General features: G+C 34.1%; 1 protein-coding gene and 1 long non-coding RNA gene across 2 annotated transcripts in view; one reads left to right on the forward strand and one right to left on the reverse strand.

Moving 5' to 3' along the window:
• Positions 1-773: 773 nt before the first annotated feature.
• On the forward strand, positions 774-2,680 carry LOC113228156. The gene is made up of 3 exons (XR_003310275.1): positions 774-858; positions 1,773-1,850; positions 2,610-2,680. It is a non-coding gene; the product is annotated as an uncharacterized LOC113228156 (long non-coding RNA).
• Positions 2,681-6,264: 3,584 nt separating this feature from the next.
• The window catches only part of LOC113228281 (ankyrin-2-like), a 69,871-nt gene continuing 60,137 nt past the window's right edge, over positions 6,265-15,998 (reverse strand). The window contains exons 47-50 of the mRNA XM_026461546.1: positions 12,791-12,930; positions 11,498-11,654; positions 9,952-10,057; positions 6,265-7,141 (exon numbers count right to left, since the gene is read on the reverse strand). Coding sequence (XP_026317331.1) covers positions 7,081-7,141; positions 9,952-10,057; positions 11,498-11,654; positions 12,791-12,930 — 464 coding nt within the window. The 3' untranslated portion in view covers positions 6,265-7,080. The remainder of the gene's footprint in view (positions 7,142-9,951; positions 10,058-11,497; positions 11,655-12,790; positions 12,931-15,998) is intronic.

A 15,998-nucleotide genomic window follows, 5' to 3' on the forward strand; every position in this document is an offset into this window, starting at 1 on the left:
CCACCTTACCTATTTCTGTAATGTTTTCCGGTTTTGAAGGGTAAGGGCGCTGGTGAAATCACACAAGGGACTTGTCAACTTATGTCTCAGGGTGACGGGTGCAGTGGCAGTGTACCTCAGATCTTTGCGACTTAAAGCTCAAAATGGCACTGCAACTGCCCAAGGTTTACGGTTCGTTCGTTCCGCCACTTAGTATCATGAAAAAAAAAATCGTGACAGATCTTGCACAGATTCTTATCAAGGGTTTTTAGCGATGTATTGTCACGAAGATTATGATTGGTTGCTGGTTTATAAGCCGAAAACAAAATGACAAATCAAACCCTTGTAATAAGGCCACTTTGCATATGGAATTGATTTAAATCCTTTCAAAAACTTAGGTACAAATATTGTGTCGGGTAAATCTTTGCTCGGAGACCCAAGAGCCGGAAACTTGTGCAACGTATTGACATAAGAATAAAAGTTTGCGAGCACTCGTATTCGATGCCGTTGTCTCAATATTTAATCTAAAAGTAGAAAAATATAAAAATCCAGAGAAAGAGTATACTTAGGAAATGAAACTGTTTTTCCGGATTTAAATCGCGTATATTTGTTTTTTCAGACAAACCGACGTTTCGGGCCCTTTACAGGTCCCATGGTCACAGTCAACCGTGACCGTATACGCGATTTAAATCCGGAAAAACAGTTTCATTTCCTATGTGTAACAATCGCGAAAACCTAAGAGCTCGAAGAGTATACTTGTTCACAGATCTGAAAAGTAATTTCCATGTTCACAGGACTCTATCCGAGGCGAGATCTGTAGGTGGTACTCTACCAGCGAGTACTGGAAGAGCTGCTTCTTCCACGAGATTGACTCATCAGGTGAGTTATGATTTTTCTGCCACTTTTTAATCCTATGTTCTAATAATATGTTTATTGAAATAATTTATATATCCGAAACATATATAGGTTTTGGAGCAATACATGTCTTAGAGACAATAAAAAAATACTTAAGTTTAACTCTGTCACATCCAATTTCTCAATAGGCAATTGGACAATCAGAAAAAGAACTAAAATGTTGTTAGATTTTTTTAAATGTCACATGCACCCTTTCAACTGACGGCGGCAGCATAGGTAAGCAAAGTTACGTCGCCGTTTTCACCTTTCGTGTATTATCTTGTGTTTCTTCTTAATTCGTTTAGTCACTTTAAGGGCTCCTTCAAACTAGTCGCTTATAGAAGCGCAGCAGTGGCGTCACTGTGGCGCTACAGCCGCGCCACTACTAATTTTCATACAATATTTAGAAGCGCAGTTGGAGCGCTACTTTTGTAGTCACAATTAGTGACCTAAAGATTACTGAATGACAGATTCGCACGCGGCTGCCGTGCAACTGCAGAGCTTCTACAAGCGCTTAATTTGAAGACGCCCTAAAACTAAAAACTATAAAGTAATTGTGTTGAAAAAAGGAATAAATCGATACTTAAAATTCTTGCAAGTGATTAATTAGTATGTTTACCTATAAATGGCGTCATGCGTTCTGAGTTGAAGTCTAGTGCCGTTTGCGTGGCATTTTTCTTTTAAAATAGCATTTAAACATATTTTCAGGCACTCGAAAAGCTTTATTTAGACAAAATTTTATCTTGTATTTATCCATAATGGTTAATTGTAATTTATTTCTGAAAAGTTGTCCGATTGTCTATATTCTCTATGACCAAAGCACTAAGAGTTTTTCCATTTTATTTATGCAATATTGACGCACCCTTTACAAGCACTCTAATAAGCACACTTGCATGCAGGAGGCCAACACGATGGCTGAGCGCGACCTGGGTTCCACCTTCCTGTTGCCCCATGTGCACCTTTATAAGCCGGACCTTGTATGTATTGCTTACACTTTTATACCCTACCACCCACCTGACTAATCTCTTTAAACTACGTACAAGTATGGTGACGCGCCGTGTTTCTTCTCACGACACCTCAATTAACATTGACGCAGTGTTTCTATCTCTGAAAGTCTAAAGAAGCCTTCAAATTAAATGCTTATAGAAGCTCTGCAGTGGTGCCACTGTACTTCTATAATTAAGCATCTAATTTGAAGGTGGTATGGTTGAAGTTATACTTATTATACTTGGGATATATTATTTGCACCGTCTTATCGTTTTATCTTTAGAGTACAATGGGACAAAAAGTGAGTCGTGTTGGTAACGCACGTGCCATCTGCAAAGTGCAAACAACTATTTTAAACACTTTTACGCATTGGCACTTAATTTCAAACTTAGTGTAGACTTGAAAAATTCGTGGAATTACATCTATTTGCTACTATCTATTATTGAAATCGGTTACCGGAAAGTAAGCGAAACCGGATTCATCCCCTAGTTTGCCACTCTTAGAGGTGGAATATTTTTTTTCAAATATAAATGAGACCAATACCTACCGAGATATCCTCATTCCAACAAAAAATAATCATCAAAATTGGTTCACAAATCGTTTCAGTAATTGCGTACACACAAAACTTACACACAGTTGTAGCTTAGTTGGTACTGGCACTTAAGCAGATTCATTACGTTAACATTACAAATATACGCAATTTATATCAAATTATAAAGCATAATAAAATGTTCATTTCTGCCTTACAGACTAGCGACGTATCCGAATTCGATTCCCTGTGAAGTAAAACCAGTCAAAAGAAGCTATGAAGAAAGTAATAATGTAACGTGTATATGCAAATAAATAAATAAATAAATAATAGGCACACGTCGTTTCTGTAAAATTCTTCAAAAATCAATTTGTGGCATGTTTATTACCACCAAAGTGAACACTTAATTTATTTCTAATTATTTATTCTACTTTATAAGTAAATACTTTCCTATAAACGTTATCATATTACTTAAAATTAATAATTGTTGAAGATGAAATTTCCTTGTAATACTGATGGCGCTTTAAATATAATTAAGCAAGTAAGTAGTTCAATTTCTATAATAACAGTACTTTCAGAAGCTTCAAATTATTAATTTTACACTTTAATTTTTAAATAATAATATGCATGATCGACGCGGCCATTTTGAAATTCACACCAGCGCCATCTAGCGGAGTTAAAAGGAAACGTTCAGCATTAATCCTGTCTTTGAATTTTTACATTTTTCTAAATGAAATTGTAAAAATGCCATAATAAATGTAAGCATTTCTTTTAGATTATAAGTTTTGTGAGAATGATTTGAATAAGAAATCATTGTAAATTTCAAATAATTAATTACTCTATTTATTTCCCGATTTCTTATTTGAAGAGTTTTCATATAATATACCTATTATGCGTTCACTGTGTTTTGAAAAATATTGTGCAAAGTAAAGTGCCAATAGTCATTTTTGAATTATTCTTTTGTAAAATAGGTAATAAAAATATACTTTTATGAAAAATAGAGACCTTTTGATGTGACAATGTGTTAGATGATGGGAAAAGTGTTTTAAAAATGTTTTAAAATTATGTCATTACAATGTGAAGGTAACTTATATTAGAAGCGTTCGTTTTATTTTTATACGTTTTGTTAATTAAATTGCATTGATTGAAATTTTTGCTTTTTTATTTCATGTCAGCTATTTTCTTCAATTTTTGTCGTCGAAACTGAAAAAAAATTAAAATCCTCGTTTAGGATTTCAAGTAAAATCAACGCTATCTAACGTGTTTTGAAGGAACTACAACATGCTCAAGATGGTTGTAGCTGTCTGTTGCATTAATTTTATTACTTATTTAGATTGAAATGTCTTATTTATTAAAAAAATAAATTACATTGGATCATTTCAAGATGACACGATTAGATTGGAAAAAGGCATAGACTTGGCTTATATTTATTTCCTCATTTCCTGAGACACAAAAGCAGACAAAAAACGTAAAAATGCCACCGTTATAAGTAGACGTGCTGTTTACAATAATCATCATCTGCAAGCAGCCTCTACTCTATCCGTTTTCGGATATAGGCCTCCTCCATAATCTCTCCATTTATGTCGCCCCCACGTGTCACATGCATCCAGTTGCGGGCCGCGAAAATTTTAATGCCATCCACCCAACGAAGTGGCGGACGACCTCTGCCCCGCGTGTTAGCTTTCACTCACAGCTCACCCTTTTAGAGCTGTCTAGAAGTAAAGTCAATAATCTTAAAAGAAAAAGCAATATACTGTTGAGCAATAAAAATTGTAAATACTATCTTCTTCTTCCTGTTCTATAAATACTATCTATTATGCTAAAAACGTACGTGTTAATGTGTGTAAGTGTACGTAGATACGCGAGCGCGAGCGTGTGTATGTAAGTAAGTGGGAGAGAGTGTGTGTGTGTGTGTGCTGTAGTACAGCTCTCCAGGCCCTCACCTTCTCAGAGTAGTCTTAAGTAAAGTCAATAATCTTAAAAGAAAAAGCAATTGACTGTTGAGCAATAAAAATTGTAAATACTCTTCTTCTTCTTCTTCTTCTTGTACTATAAATACTATCTATTATGCTAAAAACGTACGTGTTAATGTGTGTAAGTGTACGTAGATGCGCGAGCACGAGCGTGTGTATGTAAGTGTGAGAGAGTGTGTGTGGTGCGTGTGTGTGCGTGTGTAAATTCATTGTACATACATCATACATTAGAAAAATATAGTAGAATTTCCACCAGAAGCACTACTTGTTCGTTCCGTCACTTACTTGACATCATAAAAAATATTTTAAAGATATTTTAGAGGTTATTTATTAATACCTTACGTCGTTTGGCTAATTCTTTCACCACGACGGCAAGCATAGTGTCATGTCATCGATACAATAAGAAGAAAGATAATAAAGGGATAATAAAGATAATAAAACAGATTATTAAATATATGACATAGCGTTTTTATTAAATATTCAATAATTTAGTTAATCGATAGAATATTCAGCAATATTAAAAAGACAACGGGAAACAATTGAAAAAGGGCAACCTAATCCACTTTTAAACTTAATACAATAGCATAGCAACGTTTTAGCAATAATCTTAACACGAATACCCTTAAGCACACTGACTTAATAAGTAATAATAATAACTATTATTTTTAGTTACAATAAGCATTTTTACCCCAAAAGCTATGTCAAAGGGATTTACAATCACTGATATGAACTATTGCTTATCAGCGTTGTTGTCTACTAATCGTTGACGATCATCAATGATTATTCAAATGTTCATCAACTTTAATTCAAGTTTTCGTCAACGTCAACTCGAATTCACTCATGACGTTGTTTATTAGAGATTTTATTCTCAATAATTCCTGAGCTGCACGTGAATTTAGCAAAGCCAGTCCATGCCAATTTTACAAATATTAACCTTCAGTCTTGAAACTTAAAGATGCACATCATTCTTCATTTATAGTCCTCCACCCATGGACCTTAAGTAACTAATTTTAATGTTATTTTATGTATAAATGAGTAAATGGAAGTGAGCAAGCCCTTGAAAAATATGATTACACTTGTCTACGGCAATATCTAGGGCCAATCAAAACATTGACGTTTTAGTTCATCATGAAATTACATTTAAATGAAAATAGGGCAAAAAAATTCCGGTATACTAAATTACCGAATAAGGTCAAGCAAAGAGTTTATATAGGTAATACCGACTTTAAGAAAGATGCAGATCACTTTGCACAAACAAAATTTAAATTGGCCCTAAGTACTGAACCACTAACTTACCCTATATTTCGTATTTCTACCTATCTACTTATGTAAGAAATTGTGCAAGAATCAAAACTGATTTGATCTCTTTCTATCCTATATCTTACTTTATTAGACGTAAGCAGGACTGCAACTTTGAGTATTTTGCCTAAGTATAATTAATTTCTGGATCCAATATCAAAACTGACAATGTCAGGCTACTTATGTATTACCTTACAAAATAGTTAATAGTTCTACGAATGTTAACATCATGTTGAGTAAGCAATTGATTCCAAATCTAAATTAAGCTAAGCGCTATCTAAGATGTCTATAGGTCGTACCAACATGGACCAGTGTCGTACAAAAACCGACAGTTCAGTACAAAAGTGAGTACCAAAATATTATCGAAATATCCAAAACATTATTTCGATACCTCACACGTCAGTTGTTGTAAGTCAAAATACCATTTATTACTTTTTAATTTAAATATATCCTTTTTTATGTATATTTTCACATTTAAAAGTAAAGAAATCACTTATTGTTGTGTTTACTTTCTAACATGGAATGTATTATACACATAAAAAAGATATATTTAAGTTAAAAAGCCAAAAATGGTATTTTGACTTACAACAAATTACGTGTGAGGTATCGATTTAAATTACACGATAATTACAAGAGCTATGTCTTTTCTATATTAATCGTGTAATTTAGGGCTCATCTAAAGTACTTTATCGTAAAAATTTGCTAGAGAAAACATCAACGTCAATTCACTACTAATGTTGGTTGATTAGACAATGATGACTCAAAAATCGGTTAAAGGGTTGTCAATTTTGCGTCGGACAATTGTCGTCGTTCGTCGTGTCGTCGTGTCATCGTATGTATTTCGTATTAAGAAATAATTATGATTTTTATGACTTCAAAGACAAAACTTGTAGTGTCAATTTCATTTCAATCTACCACTAGATGTGCTAACAAGGTGCTATGATATTTTTGTCATTTTAAGATAGTACATCATTATAAAAATTAATTATGTTGAAACTTATAACATTGTAAATATTATGTTTTATTCGTACATTATTATCGTACCCGAGGTTGTATCAATCTGATTTACAGTAGCGATAGTTCTATTCATGTATTTACTAAAATAAACCAATTTGCTGTCACAAAACTAATATTGTATTCTTTTAACTTATCTCAATAAAGCGAGGCAAAGAACATTATTTTTAGATCAGTTAAAATTTGTTTACTTTTAGTTAAAAGCAGAAAATCGGCGTCCAAAGCCTCAAATGTTTTCTTAAACCTTCTTAAACAAATGTCGTATTTAAAGTTTTTAGTGCTTCGCCAAAAGCGTCAAGTTCTAGCTGTAAGAACTATAGAACATTGAGATTAAATGTATAAGAAAAACATAAGTGAAAGTTTTGGTAAGTAAAATCAAACTTTTGGGAAAATATACTTAAATGATTACTTTTTAGCACTTCCGTCAAGGCTTGATGGTGGTGATTTCGCCAGCATTGTCAGTGATCTGTAAAAAAAATGAATATTGGTACAATCGATCCAGAAGTATCAGATTGCGTTGGATTTAAGTATTTCAAGATTTTTGCAGGTTTTCCAGCTGAAGTTTTTTAAACATTAGAAGTATCAGTACAATTTCCAACATAACAGTTTTGTCGTAAACGTTTTACGACGTTAAGTTACGTACGTTACGTTACGTTTTATCGTAAACGTCATAATCATAAATAAAGCATCGTTATTCACACCTTCGAGTCTCTACAAGAAACTATTACCTCAGTAATAATTTAATATAATTCAGAAATTATATAATCGTTAATAACCTACAAAAATCTTTGTGCTTAATTAATACCATCAACTTTACCTATACATGCTGAAAAATCAATTCAATAACAACTTATAAAATACCACACATAAACAAAATTAGGTAAAAGCAACACAGGATTTTGAAATAAAATATGGTAATTACTTTTGTGCGTGATGACGATAAAGCAAATAATTTTTTAAAAAGCTGTAGAATATAAAACAGTGTACCTATTTGTTGTTTTCTTGCGTTTCGTGACTTAAGCAATAGCAGCTGTAAGTATAATAATTTAATTTTAGTTTTTTTAGGTACATCATCAATAATTAGTAATCTTAGAAAATTGAATATTCGTTGACGATTTAATATAATAAGCAACTTAAATATGATGATAGAACATGATAAGAAATATAGATACGTAGATAAAATTGGCGCAATGTTATTAAATTAGGTGTAGATTTAGATGTTAATATGAAATATACGAAATACATACAGCAGAACTTAGCAAAACAACGGGTGGACATAAATGATAAAATAAAGATACATACATACTATCATCCATCAAAGATAATAATTAATAAGACAAGTAATGCAAAGTTGTAGGGTCGTATGTATAAAAAAGTTAAGGTTTTCATCACTATATTCTCGTGCTATATTGAAATAACCTTTGTCAACTGCAGTACTCACATATTGATATAAAAATATCAAGAGTACTGTATTTGAGGCACTCTCGTTCAAACAACTATAAACACGTCTACTACTTAATGTCATTTTTTAACACCGAGCAAACGCTTTAATTCTATAATAGAAGGCGCATGTGACAACCCGCGTAGTTCAACTCGAGTGCACCGCGAGATTTTGCAAATGTGTGCGCACACATGCAAGCCAACAACAAACTACTCTATTTTTCTTATTGTACTAGATGTTATCAGTCCTATCACCCCCTATTGTACTCCAGTTTATTTTTCTAACATTTTTGTTTTTAAGGACATTTTTAATCATTTTCGCTGCAATACGTTTGACGTCACAGATTGTTCACAACCTAAACAATGATCGTAAGCATTTGACAGTCTTCTTGGACCTGCCACAAATGGTCACACTGTTCTCAATACCAATGTGACATTGACATTGACAAGAGGTCTCTTGTCAAAACGTTCCTTTGCAACTTTCATTATTTCTCATTTAAATATTGTCTAAATATTTTTGTCACACAGAATGTTTTATTTTTGCTTTATGTGATTACTGTTTAATTGATTACTTCATTAGGTATTTTACAGCTTTAATGTTTTATGTGTGTATTATAAAATAACCAATACTTGAGGCAGGTAAACATTCAATCATGCTTAAAATGAAACGTACGTACAAGAACGTTATTTAATCTATGGTCGAACTGAATCAATTGCGTTGTGTTCTTGCATCTACTCTAAAATACTTTTTTTAAATTTTTTTTTATTCCCGACTTCTAAAAATATACAAAAATATATTGATAACTAGGCATAAACTAAAACGAAAAATTACACTAGCAAAGTCCATGAACGGCTCTTCGTCGTTATTGCGACAGCTTTCGCCGTCCTCCTTTATTTATCAATTCTTAATATGAATAGATCTTTTACTGTTTTAAGTGGAGTTAAAATAAAAACAAAGTATTAACTAGCACATTTCTTGATTTTAACAAATTGTAATTTGTTTTCATTTGTTAAAAGTTTAAGATTACAGCTTGTACACTGAATCCATATTAACTAGGCTTAGATAAATAGATCAATGACCCTTCCATCACCTCCGCTGCTTACTTACGCTAGCGCTTTGTTTTGCTAATAATGCCATTGACCTAAAATGTTAATGGCAAATGCAGACTTATAAGTCTTTAGAGCTATATGTATATTAATTTAAGTATCTTCATTTTTGTATGAAAGTAAAATCCGATGAATTTAATTAAAGTCATGAAAACAAAATACGTTGTTTGTGATGTCAGTAATATAGTGCTGTCTATTTTCTTTTAATTACTAGGGTACTGTAAATTCCTGACAGTTTGCAGAATTTATGATTAAAAGTAATATTAACCAAGTAGTTAACGTGGAAGAAATAACTTTTCCTGGATGGTTTTGAGCATTCACGATTTAAATTAATTGCAATATTAATAATTTTCAACGAGCTTTTACAATGCCCAATTTTGCCTTTGACTTTGTCATATACCACAAAGAAAACTGCAAAACTTCAAAGTATATCGTCGCTTTACTTTCTGAAACTCGTGTCTTAAAGCACAAAGTTACTGAAATGCAAAAAAATGGATTGTATATATAAATTTTGCAGGTTGATTTCACATAAACATTTCCTTCATATTCACACATTGACTTTTACATATTCTTAAAGCATCCAAATTAGAAATTTGATAAGAAATTTAAAATAAGTACAAAGTTTGCCATCTCCTGAATAATCAAGCTTTATAAGATACGAGTTTGACAAAGTAAGGCATCGATATTTAGAAATATCAATTGATTGATTTTGTGTTCGCAATTACTGACCTTCGTTGAGCGGGAATAGGCGGTGAGGATTGTGCCGCAGGAGGTAGAGAGGCAGGACAGCTGCCGGATAATTGTGGTTGGTCATCCTCGTCTTCTTTTCTGTCTCCTGTCATTTAAATTGTTATTAAAGAAACATGCTCAAAGAAGAAAACAATGACCGCATGAGCTTCCAATGACAGTGAATGATAATAGAAAAAATTCAGAAAACAGCCATTATAATAAAAATGTCAATACAATATTTCATTTGCAAAAAAGGATTACGACTGGGTGTTTTAAAACAGATGGGAATAATTAGATATAGGGGATATACAATAAATGAACAATTAATTTGCTGTTACATAGATTGCTACTATATTACCGTTATTGTGGATATTTTTAAATTATAACGCTGGTAATAGGTGGGGGTAGTGGGGTATAAATATGATCAACCGTTTTGAGCAAGCTCATTTCTCCGGGTCCGAGTGTCGAACAATCAATTTCATTGAGGATGACTCGTAGAGTAGCAAAATACGTATCGGGTATTTTTGGTGATGGTGTTTGTGACTGTAGTTGAGCTTGTGTTATTTATTTTATTTAAGGCATATCAAATACTCAACACGCAGCTATTTTACACTACTTAATCTACACAGGGTTCGCGGGGTTGAAAATTAATTTACTTCCATATTTATTTTAATATGGATTTTTAACTACTAAAAAATGAACGTTGTGAGGAAACGTTCAGGCGCAGACTGAAGAACCTTTTATTGGAAAAGTCCCTTTACTCAGTAACAGAGTATATTCAAAGTGCTAAATAAACAATTAAATTAGTATATTTATTAACGAATTTGACATTCACCGCATTATTATACTTTAATATATATTTATTGGTTATTAAGAATCCATATTGACATTTCCTGTATACACTTCACATTGTTAGTTTAATTCAATTATTTTTATTATTTTCATTAATTATGTTGTATTTCTATATGTACAATATTGTGTACTTATCACTTACTATTATAAATATAATTATTTCTTCATTATTTTGTAAACTTTTCGAAGAGTAGTATAAAATGACATGTACAAATTCAATTGTATGAAATTCATAATGTTGAAAGAAATAAACCAAACTAACAATTAGGTTCACGTGGTTCATTTTAAAATCACGCTTGGTAGGTTGGTACGTTTATGCTGACATTGAACGTTACGTTTTTGTTCTTCTGTTATGCTATATGGCAGGGTTTCTTAAACTGTGGTCCATGAACCCCTAAGGAGTCCGTGTAATGAATGCCGCGGGTCCTAGCCTACCTAACATAATGGATCAGTAACCGTCACACTAAGTATTCATAAGTAATTACGTAAAGTTTAATCGCAAACAATATAAGCAAGTAAAAGCTAAACCTAATTTTTTATCTTTTCGGGAATGGTCCGTGAGCCCATTCACATTTTGAGAATGCTCCATGAATAGAAAAAGGTAAAAAAAACCCTGTCATATGGAAATCTGGGAGGACCATGCTCTATACTGTAAGCGCATCTAAATCATCAATGTAGAGCATCAAAAACATACCCCGCACGATAGGTGTATCTCCAATGTAGAAAGTCGGAGCCGGCGATTCAACAATAGCCTCTTTGACGGATCCATCGCCGCTGACGGCACTTAGGGTGTCCGTGCTATCGAACATGATGGTACGTTCTTTCGCTTTCGGGACACGACCATCCAGTTCCTGGAACAGGGAGAATTTTAGCTGGAAATTCAGATGTCCTAAATGTTAGGGCGCCTTCGAATTAGATGCTTTATAGAAGTGCTACAGTGGTGCGGTAGCCGCGCGGACGTTTTACTTCACTACTTGTGACTGCCTGCAAAAGAGGCGCGCGCGTGTCACGACGTCTAGATATTGTGTGACAATTAGTAGTGGCGCGACTGATGCGCCACAGATGCGCCACTGCGGCGCTATTATAAGCGTCTAATTTATAGTAATAAGAATTTGTAATCTACTTCCACAACGCTTACTTTCTTATGATACTCAGCGATTCCGAGAAACTCAAATCATTAGGCTACCATGTTTATGTTCTTTAAGTAACAGTAGAGCTCCTTGTGAAAGAGTTCATCAAGGGAAGTACTGCCACCTTACGTATTTCTGCCGCCAAGCAGTTATGAGCATTACTGCGTTCCGATTTTGAAGGGTAAGGGTGCTGGCGAAATTACAGCCACATGGGACTAGTTAACTTATGCCTCAGGGTGACGGGCGCAGTGTCAGTGCCCCTCAGATCTTTGCGATTTAAAGCTCTGAGTGGCACTGCAACTGTTATGGACAGGCGTGTAGCTTACTATCAGACATGACTTGTTCGTCCCGTCACTTGATTTTATAATAAAAAAAATATTTTATGTTTAGACATTTTACGTATACAATAACATTGAACAACATTATTGGTCAATAATAAAAATAATAATGGAATACTATCAGGGCGCCTTTTTTTTTTTTTTTTTTTATTTTTTTATTTTTTTTTTTATACCTGACAGGCAAATGACTCCACTCCACCTGATGTTAAGTGGAAAGTGGTATCCAAACTTCCTTCTTCCCTGCCTTCAAATTAGACGCTTATAGAGGCTGCAGTGACGTGACTGTTGCGTGGTAGCCGCGTGTTACGTATTACTTCACTAATGACAGTGGTGCTGCGAATATGCTTTTAGATATTGTACAGACACGCCACTGCTACACTTTTATAAGCGTCTAATTTGAAAGCACCCTTAGCTTCAGAGAACCCTTTGCTTAATACAACATTTTCTTAACGTGAATTTAGCTGCTTGTGTTAAATAACCCGACATAGTAAAACGTTAAAAACATTATTAAACTCTCACCAATCTCTCAGTATCAGAATCAGGTTCCTGGACCTCGTAGTCGTGTGAATAATGTTCACTAGACTGATGTTCAAGGCTCTCCATCTGCACGGCCGTCACTGGGTCTAAGGTGTCCAGAGAAGACACCATGGTGTTCGACCCTGGGGGACGCAGCGCTGTTAACTATGTGGTTAGTCCAGGCTTGGCAGGATTGCTTACAAATTATATTTTAAATAGTACAATGTTAAATTAAGAGCTAATTTTGAAAATATTTACCTCTATAACAGCGTTCTGTGTAATAAGTATAAGTATTAAGATCTTGATATAGAAACGAGATGCCATTTTGTTAATTTTAAATGGTAAATAAAATTACTTGTATATTTCACAGTTTAGATATAGTTTATAAATTCTTTACTTAATAAACTTTGCGTTTAAAACGAACTCTGGTACTTTTACCTGTAGTTTTTGCCTGTTTTTAAAAGATTTTCTAGGCGGTTTTCGTACTTATAATAAATACATTGCACTACTATTACAAAAGTATTGTAACTCAAAATATGTGAAATTTAAGATTATACTATGGTTGAACGTAAAATTTGAACTTCTAACACGTCCAAACAAAAGTCATTAGAATATTGTGAGAAATAATTAAAAGATTATCTACTTAACTCAAATTTTTTGTGAACTAGTTCTGGACAAAACAGACCTTAATCAAAGGTATGAAATTATTGTGTTCCTTTTATTTTTAAATATATTTGGCAAGTAGGAAATTGTTTAGATATCGGTAACAAACTATACATACATTTTCATAAACTTTTACGTGAAGTGAATAATTTGTTTGTCATCGATTCTGAAAAAATACACTATTGTACGTATGGCGCACTATAAGTTTCCGGAATGAATAAGTTAATGATATTATGATATAATGAATGAATAGTTTCTCAAAATATTCTCCATTAGCGTTAATGCATTTTTTCGTACGAATGAACCAATTTTGAAAACATTTGTGCCATTCCTCCGTGACAATCTCTGAAACATATTTTTTATACTCTTCGACAGCCTCTTCTGGTGATGAAAATCGTTGACCACGTAACTGGTTCTTAATTTTTGGAAATAAATAAAAGTCACAAGGTGCCAGGTCGGGACTGTACGGGGATGGCTCATAAGGTCAACGTTGTTCACCTTCAAAAATTCATTTGTCTGTCTGACCGTGTGAGAACTGGCATTATCGTGGTGCAAGATGACACGGCGTTTAAGGTTATTTTTACGGAGCTTGTCAATAACTTCCAGTTAACAAATGGTCGTGTACCAATCACTATTCACGGTACAACGATTATCCAAAGCAATAGTAGCCATGTGTCCAGTTTTATTAAAAAAAGAAGCAATCATCCGCTTAGAGGCACTTTGCTCGCGCGCCAATTTGGTTGGTTTCGGCTCATCTCGAAAGACCCATACGCTCGATTGCTGCTTTGTTTTGGGATCGTAACTATAAATCCATGTTTCATCACCTGTTACTTTGTCCCACACCAAATTTGACGCCCCTTCGTTGACTCTGGTAAGCATGGCAGTGCACCAAGTGACGCGATCCGTTTTTTGAGCTTCAGTCAAATTGTGTGGGATCCACAGAGAGCACAGCTTTTTCACACCCAAATGTTTGTATAGTATTGATTGTATTGACCCATGCCCATGCTACACCCCGGACACTCTATACAACGTCGAAAGTTATTTACCTACTGCTACATACAGCAAGGCGCTATCTGCACACGCGCAAATGTGTGCGTGAAGTGGCAGGGTTACCCATACTTTCTCGTACTATTACGTTACGTGTTCAGAGGGGCAACGTAGCGAAAATTATAACGCGAATCTGTTATCTATATGTAATTCTATTAATAGAATCCTAATAATTACACATTGTCATTACGCATTTATATCGTAATAATTAGGCATATTCACTACATAATATTTATCGGCAATACAAATTGAAAATTCGAGAACCCTTGTCTACTAGGTCACAAACTTACGGCGTCTCGTAATTTCTTGTAATAAGTCTGTATTATATATATTACTCTGCACTAAATAAATGAAGAAAACAATAACTGAATGAGTCTCAGACATAAGTTTTTATTACTTACTTCGTTTTATCTTCCGGAAAACGAAAGAAACTCCTCTCTTTATGCCGTTTAGATAACGATAAACACTATACAAATCACGACCATTATAAATAGTAACGTACGATGATGTTATATATTAACGTACAAGTTTCGTAATAAATAAATGAAAACTATATTCAAATATCAAAGGAGTCTTAGCGCGAAAACGGCTGGTCGACAGCATTGTTGTCGTTCTGTCACTGTGACCGTCAATGTGCGGGGTGTGGTGCGGTATTTAGATACCGGCCAGAGCCAGAGAGGGGCGGAGAGTGTCCATTCTCGTTATTTTTTTGTTCTCTGCCCATGTCTAAAGATGCCCGAATCTCATGTTAAGTCACATGTCTGTCTGTTTTGATCATACAGCGCACAGCATCGATGTTTTTGTTGTTCGCAGCAGTGGACGGGCGACCATCATAAAATTCGTCACTGAGATTCACACGACCGCGTTTGAATTCTGCGAACCAGCTATAAATAGTCGTCTTGCATGGTGCTTCATCGCCAAAAGCAGTTTGAAGCCGAGCGAAGCTCCGTTGAGCTGTTAAATTACACTTAAAGTCGTAGAAAATCATACTGCGAAAATTTTCACGTCTTAAATCCGTGGTGATGTAGACAACCAATCTCTAAAATGACGTCAGAATGTAAAAACAAGTGACAATCAGATGAAACAAACTGTACTCTACAGCCAAGGAGTTCCATTTTCAAATGTTGTAATTACTTTGTAAATATTATTTATGTAAGTGGCCAGTTCCGGAAACTTAAAGTGCGCCATATGTAGGGTCTTTCAACAAGAACTTTGTTTTCTAAAACAAAATAAAACAAAAAATTTAGATGAAGATGATTCAAATTTTTATTGTATTACAAAGAGAAAAGTTCGGCAATTATGAATGAAAAATGATATCTGGCAAATGTCCACCACGACCACGCTGACAGAAGTCGATTCTTTCATCAAAATTTTTAATCACTTTTTGGCAAAATGTCGGGTCTATTTCGGCTATCACATCACGGATTTTGAGTTTTAACGCTGTAGTCGATTCGATTGGCTCCGTATAGACTCTGTCCTTAAGATAGCCCCACAAAAAATA

Source organism: Hyposmocoma kahamanoa, unplaced genomic scaffold (genome assembly GCF_003589595.1).
Source record: "Hyposmocoma kahamanoa isolate Upper Pololo Valley unplaced genomic scaffold, ASM358959v1 224, whole genome shotgun sequence".
Taxonomy (NCBI): domain Eukaryota; kingdom Metazoa; phylum Arthropoda; class Insecta; order Lepidoptera; family Cosmopterigidae; genus Hyposmocoma; species Hyposmocoma kahamanoa.